The sequence below is a fragment of the Triticum dicoccoides genome, chromosome 6B (assembly GCF_002162155.2).
Source record: "Triticum dicoccoides isolate Atlit2015 ecotype Zavitan chromosome 6B, WEW_v2.0, whole genome shotgun sequence".
Classification (NCBI taxonomy): domain Eukaryota; kingdom Viridiplantae; phylum Streptophyta; class Magnoliopsida; order Poales; family Poaceae; genus Triticum; species Triticum dicoccoides.
The window spans coordinates 268637141-268644610 of record NC_041391.1 but is presented as its reverse complement, the minus strand read 5'-3'; the positions used below and the strand labels follow the sequence as shown (position 1 = coordinate 268644610).

General features: G+C 42.0%; 1 protein-coding gene across 1 annotated transcript; it reads left to right on the top strand.

Moving 5' to 3' along the window:
- The first annotated feature begins 4283 nt into the window (after nt 1–4283).
- LOC119324002 lies at nt 4284–6984 on the top strand. The gene is made up of 5 exons (XM_037597720.1): nt 4284–4417; nt 4985–5462; nt 5552–5753; nt 6421–6491; nt 6646–6984. Exons 1-5 carry the CDS (start codon nt 4348–4350, stop codon nt 6647–6649), a joined length of 825 nt encoding a protein of 274 aa, XP_037453617.1. The 5' UTR covers nt 4284–4347; the 3' UTR covers nt 6650–6984.
- The last annotated feature ends 486 nt before the right edge of the window (nt 6985–7470 follow it).

The window sequence follows — 7470 nt, the reverse complement described above, 5'->3', positions numbered from 1 at the left end:
GTAAGTATTTAGTAAATGTTCTTATCCTTAAATTCCTTCAAATTAAATATAAGCCATCCATGTACAAAAATGTTTGTATTCACTATATTTAAAATAGTATTTTATAAATAATATATTAATATTTCTTAAACTTACGGGATCATTTTTAGTAAGTTAGTTTATTGCATACATCTATATATTTATTTTGTGTGACACGAATATTTGTGTACCACGAGGTTATTATTTATGTAACACAAATATTTATAACCCGTGATATGTTATGGGGCTTGGTTTATAATTTTTTTAAATTGTATATGTACATAAATATTTGTATACCATGAGGTAACTATTAATACCACACAAATATTTGAATCAAACTTTATTATTACGATTATAATCTACAGACGTTAACGTGTGCAAAATGCAGAGTGGTAGCATGTGTATTAGTGTGATTATTTTTTCAAAAATAATATGTGCTAAACGGGCCGTACTGATTGCAGCTCACTTAAGTAGCACAAGCATTGAAGTTGAGGGGCAAACTTTGGCTACATTAAGGCTGAGGGGCAAAATTGTAGACATCACGTAATCGGGTGGAGTGGCTGGCACATGGCCACCGCACGCTTCAGTTCATGTGTTCGCGGTATTTTTCATTTCGGTTCTCTTCTGTACTGACAGACGGGCCTTCTAGTTATAGAGACATAATATTCAACTAAAATCCTATTTCATCGCTACAAGTGGATCCTATGCCACATCAACCAAATACAGTGCCATGTCAGCACAATTTACGTATATGAATGACATTAGCACCGTATTTGCATGCTCGCGTAAGTTTTAGAACCAGTTCGGTGTATTTTTCAAGTTCAAGCACTAAAGTGAACATCCGTGGCAAGTTCAAGCACCACCAGTGTTATTACCTCGCTAGGGTTTGGTGACGCATCGGGGTTAAGAAGGGGGGCGGCCGGGCGATGGCCGGCGCATGGCCGGCGTCACCAGGGATGGTGGGCTGCTGGGCCAGCTGGCCAACTGCCCCAAGTGGCCCAGGGGAGGGGAGGGGCCTTTCTCTCTTATTTTTATTTTTGTTTGCTCTGTGTTTTTTTCCTTTCCTTTATTTATTCTTTTCTGTTTTCATTTATAGTTTCTTTTATGTTTAGTATCATAAAGTAAAAAATAGTCTCTAAGTTAGCATTACTAAATATAATACTGCCACTACAATTTGGGTGCCCAATAGAAAATAGTTTATTATTTTATAAATTATAAGAGGCTTTTAATAATTGTTGTGTTGTTGTTTTATTTATTTTAAAGCATTTAAGCATTTTATAACAATGTGGTTTCTTCACCATATTTACTTATGAATTATTTGGCACATCCAAAACATTTTAGTTTTAATATTTGAAAACTTTACCGCCTGACTTGATTTTGAATTTTTGGATCTGAATTTGAATCGGTTTCGTATCATCGCGAGATTAACAACAGTAATCGTGGTGACGTGGCATCATTAGCAGGGAATTTCTGTAAACGCGCGTGTGATAATGTTGTGTCGGTTGAATTAGTACTTTCTGTAAATGGTACCGTTAAACTTTTGTAATGGTAGTTAATTAGTTGGGGTACGATGAACCTGTGTACATCTAGTTAATTAGTTTGGGTACGATGAACTTGCGTTGATTATGTTTACTATATGTTGCGTATTTTTGCTAACTCTTTCTTTATGTGTTGCTCAAGTATATTATGTTGCATAATATCGTTGAATTCTCTTGATGAAGATGCACACATCTCTAACAGGTACATAGGTCATGGATGGTAAAGAAGTGCTATGTCGTGTACATAGGGAGGGTAATGGGAGTTTACAACGAGTGGCTAGAGTGTCAGGGTTCTCGTGTGGCAGCCAGAAAGGGTTCAATAGAAGACAAGAAGCGGAAGCTAGTTACTTGAGGTTCAAGCTAGCGCGAGAGAGGAATACCGGCGCCTCATGTACTGCATAATTCTGCTCTTGCTCATAGTCATAGCTCTTCTCCTATATATCATGATATAGACGGATGATGAAACATGTGTATATTCGAGACATATCATAACTTGTATTGCTATTTCCAAATCGATGATGATGGGAGACATCACTTGTGTTGGATGATGATGACATGATTTAATGAGACTATTTGTATCTGTATGATATGACGAGATATTGTGTTTATGATATGGTAGAGACTATTTTATAAAACCTATACAAAAATAGAGTAAATATGATGCAGAAAAATACATAAAACAATAACAGTAACGTGGGATATGTGTGAAGAAGCAGCGCTGCCTTATCAGTAGAGCGTGTTAAAGAGGGGCATTGCAGCTTTTAGCAGTAGGGAGGTTATGCCACGCTACTGCTAATCATGGATAGCAGTAGCGATGGGCCACTACGCTACTACTAAACGTTAGTTGTAGCATCATAGCAGTAGCGAGGGCACCCGCGCTATTGCTAAGCGTTAAACCCGCGCTACTACTAGGGTTTTTCCTAGTAGGGTTTTCCCTAGTAGTGTTATGGGTTGTGGCCGTAAACAGGCAATGTGCAGACATGCCATTATTGGGCCATCCTTTGTAACTAATGAGGCTACCATTGGGCCCTACCACGTGTCGTCGTTTCAATGGCGCATATCATCCATTGGATGGGCGGCACCTGTTGCAACGCAGAGTTGATGTGTGGTTCTGTTGGCGAATGAGAATTCGACACGTGGAAAATCATCATTGGTCGGAGCTGTTAACGGGTATTGGGTCCAAAACCCCCGCCCAATGGCTTAATAGCGTCCTGTTACGATGGCTGCCACGTGTTGGTTACCCTTGATGAAAACACTTCAATAACGCGTCATTTATCATCACGGAAGTGAAAACCTCAGCGAGAATGGATTATTGTCATGGATCACTTCCGTGATACCACACATGTATGACCATCTTGAGTTTGTTATAAAATCGTCACGGATGTATATACGTGACAGAAAACGTGGCATACTATGACAAATGTGTATCATTACGAAAATGTTTTTTTAGTGATACCCTCGAGAAAACTCTACTTCCTGAGTAAAATACCGAAATACCTATGAAACAACCGGCTCGCGCGAGCAGAGGACCAAAACGTGATAACGCTCACACTCCAAGCAGTCTCGTGCGAACAAAATAACCTACCAGAAACCGAGTGTGCTGCCACGTCGCCTACCCGGGCCGAGTGAAGAAACAACCCAACGTGTTGCGACCGACAGGGACGTTGAGCCATGAAGCAGGGTGTGAAAGATGCGCGTGCACAACTCTCGCGAACGACACATACCGACCCGGTTGCGGGCACGTGGCCATCTTGTGCAAGCGACGGAGTTCGTGGGAGGTGAACGAGGCTAATAGGAGGACTCGTGTTGGCCAGGCGTCCATGGGCCATCGCGCGAGACCTCAGACGCAGGTGTGACCAAAATCACCACATGACGGTGGCACCCTCAGTCCGCCCGTCATGCACCCCCGGGGCAGGCCGCCCTGGTGCACACCATTCGAGCAAATCGGACGACAGAGCACAGGGAGCAATCCGCCCGCCTGGCATGAACAAACTAGCCGACACGTGATGAAGGACGTCAACAGGCTGGTTCGGCTAAGCCGTCGCACGCGACCAAGAACACCACAAGACGGTGACCCCGCGTGTGCTGGTGATCCACCTGTTGTGGACCCCCGTGGCGGGCGCGCGCCGGCCGTGCAGGTAGGATGGCGTGGAGAGCCCCTGAGAGGCCCATGCAGCACGCCACCAGGAAAGAGATGGCGCAGAGTGCACTCTCACCCATGAAGCACCCCAGGAGGTGGGTACTCCAACATCCTTTCTAGGAGTAATTGTAGCATATGTATTCCTCATCTCATGGACATTATTTCATTTTTTGCGGTTGCATGTACGCTTTTATTTAATTAAACATTAATTTTTAGTGATGATACTAATAGATAATCATTATAGCCTGACAAGAGAAGAATTTTTTTTTTGGGGGGGCATGAGAAGAGAAGATTGTTACATGCACGTCTTATAGGAATGATAAGGGGCTCAACACCAAACGACTAAATGTGTCCGTTCATAGTCCACGAATAATATCCGGCTTTCATCAAATAGATAAAAGCTTGGCTTGTAAAAAATAGAGTGAATATGCAAGACCTACCGCCCTTCAATGCCCTTGCGATATTTGGATGCATTATAAGCGCAGATAGCCAGAAGCAGTAGCTGGACTTTTCCCAAATGGGAAACCATCAGTAAATGTAATATTAACTTCTCTTCCGGTGAAGGACGCTGTCCGGTGCATCACTATACTTCAGTCCCTAGCTGCCCTCCTTTCTCCCCGCACTGGTGTTCAAATCTAGAGAAGAAGAAAAATGGAGGACAATGGTGGAGGTGCAGTTGCCGCGGGTTCAAGTGGAACAGCAGCCGGTAGTTCGTCGGCCGGTACGTATATAATCTCAACAGATGTGTTTTCGGAGGTAATAGTAGGTGTTCATTGGTGAACGATGTGGGAAAAGTGTTGTTTTTAGGTGGTCTGTATATCCTTGCAAATCGGACTTTCTTGTTTTTCTGGTCAAATTGCTTGCATGTTCTTTCTTCTCTGTTTCGATTTGTGTGGTGTAGAATGCCGGAAAACATTTCTCTGTTCCATGTATGGACGGAAGACTGGATTTTCTTGAGATTAATTCTCAAAGATTTTACAATATTAGCCCGCAAAAAAGAAGATTTTACAATATTACATGCAACTTCGTATGACTAGGTCTAGCAGAAACGGGGACTGATTCCGTATTTTGTAGAGAGCCCGCAATTTTTTTGATACGCCCCCGGTACTATTAGGTGTGGGCGTAGGATTACCACGACTCCATGTTTGACTTGATCCAAAAAATATTTGCTGGCCTATTTTTTTTTTTGCCTTTTTTTTGCTGGGTTTGCCAGTAGTTATGATACAACTTGCACTACTTAGCTCATTAGCTTAAGAGATTATATATACTTTTTTCACATCATATGTAGGTACTCGTTCTTGCTTGACAGAAGATGAATACCAAAAGCTGGTCAACGCAGTACGCCCATGGTTTCGTAGTGTGGTGAGGATTATCCGGACAAGGGGGACTAAGAAAAAGAAGGAAGCTATATACACTAGCAATGCTCTCGTGGTGCTTTCACGTGCAGAGAGGAGTTTTTTTGTCACGTGCAACCATAATCTGGGTCGCAATCCAAAAGATGCAACAATTAGATTGTACAATGGAACAAAAGACTATCCCATTGACATGATTCACTACCGAGATTCAGATCTTGACCTTTTATTATTTTCGGTCAAGAATGTTCCCGTATTACAAGAACTTCCCATGTTCTGTCCCAAATCGGAAGAACCATCGCGTTTTGACCTGGTTGCAGTACTTGGGTTCAGCTGCCCAAAAGTACAAGTCGATCAACCACTGGAGGACCTGGTATTGGTGAAAGAACCAACAATCCTTCCAGGAGAAATAGTGTAAGTACACTTATGACATCCGATGACCAGTTGGTTATCATCACATAGTGAGACTGTAGGAAAATTACATTCGTTTCTTTTGATTGCAGAGATGAACCATTTCATGAGACGAAGTACAAGCTGAACCTTATAAATAGTTGTAGCACCACAGCAGGTATATCAGGTTCCCCATTGTTTAATGAAATGGGTAAGGTCGTTGGCATACACCTAGCTACTGACAAAACTATGAGGGAGGCTGCCTCTGCTGATACACTGCTGGTACGGCTGAAAAGATGGCTTAGAGATGGAGAAGTAAGTACTTTCCCAATTATGAAAATGAAACCCTCTGTTCGGTCAATCTGAAACTCAAACTCCCTACGTTCCTAAATATGAAGCTTTTAGGGATTTCAATATGAACTACATACGAAGCAAAAATAGTTGAATCTACATTCTAAAATATGTCTATATAGTCCGTATTGCAATCTATAAAAGGGGTTATATTAGAAACTGAGGGAATACATTGGACAAAAGCGTGACACCTTGTGAGCTTGAGGGCTTGAGGTAAACTTGTGCATGCCTAAGAGCAATAGTGTCCTCTCTTTGGTATATTTTTTCCATCTCAATTATAATTTTATATACTGTGATATCCCGACACTATGGCGTAGCTATGTCGTTTGGAGAGGCATCACCCTAAATGCATCGTGTATGATTTCGCATGTTGTAGCGCAAATTTAGCGTCAAACATAGAACGTCATAGCCCGCTATTAAAAGATTAGTTTATACAATTTTCGCATGTGTCTTGTTTTACAATTTCTGATAATGTTAAAGATCTTGTGTTAGAATTTCTGGAAATGGTAAAAAAAATGTTTTCTTCAGGTGTTGGTACACAATGGTTCTTTACATTCTTTTTAATATGCAAATAAATAATTAATTCCATGCCTCTTTTTTGATAAGATCCCTCTGTTTAAATTTTTTTTAGGATAGCAATACCATTGAGCAGTTGGTTGAAAAGGTCTATGAGAAGTTCAGCCATGGTGGCAAAAGCAAACGGTACGTACTTCTTCCTACTACAATACATAAATTATGTACAGATATTCTCTTTCGTGAAGCTGATACTCGAGTGTACATGTTTCTTACTAGTCTTATGACCAGTTCCTGCTTTTTTTCAACAAATGCATCACTAGATACTACACTATTTTCGCAGTTGAGCTGTCAACTTAAGAAGTTAACAATGAAGAGCAAACAGATAAGAAGAGGGCTAGTGAAGACAAAGAAGTGGGGAAGACTCACTCGCTCTTTCTTTGTGCTAAGAAGATGAAGATTAATTTATGTTCTTGTTCTTGTAAAAGTAATGAACCTTCTGTTGGCTGTCGCACTGAAGTTCGTGTAGTTGGTGTCGTGGAACTTTAGCAATGTTGCTGTGTTGTACTAGTACTTCTTTTGAACTTCACATTGCTTCTGACGCTATTTGAAAGAACAATGAGTATGATGTAACTTCAATAACTTCATTAGTTATAGGTTTGTCGCAGGGCGGAGCAGTGAACCCAACGATTTTTTGCTGCCATGTACTTGTATGTTGGTCATCGTGTGCTTGAACCCATTAGAAAATTGAAACTTCAAATTCACAAACGAAAAGCCTTTTAGTCCACAAATCTTCACGCGAGTTGCCCAGCTAAGAGCATCTACGGCGGGCACACCAAACCGGCCTCAAATGCCCGGACGACACGCCCGGTCACGAAAATCAGACACAAACGAGCGTCTCAAACGTGTCTCAAACGCCCAGGCTGACCGACACCCCCTCATATCCAACCTAAATATATGGCAGATATGAGGGCGGCCGGCACGCCCGCCACGTCGGACTGACGACGGGGTCCCACGTGGAAATGCCCAGAAAACTGGCGGTCCGAAGCTCGTCTCCTTCGTCGGAATGATGTCGGCATGTGGCGCCGCTCCGGCGGGCCATGTAGTGCCTAGCCCGGCTATTTAAATCAACCAGCGGCACCGAAACCCTACCATCCAAATTTTCCTC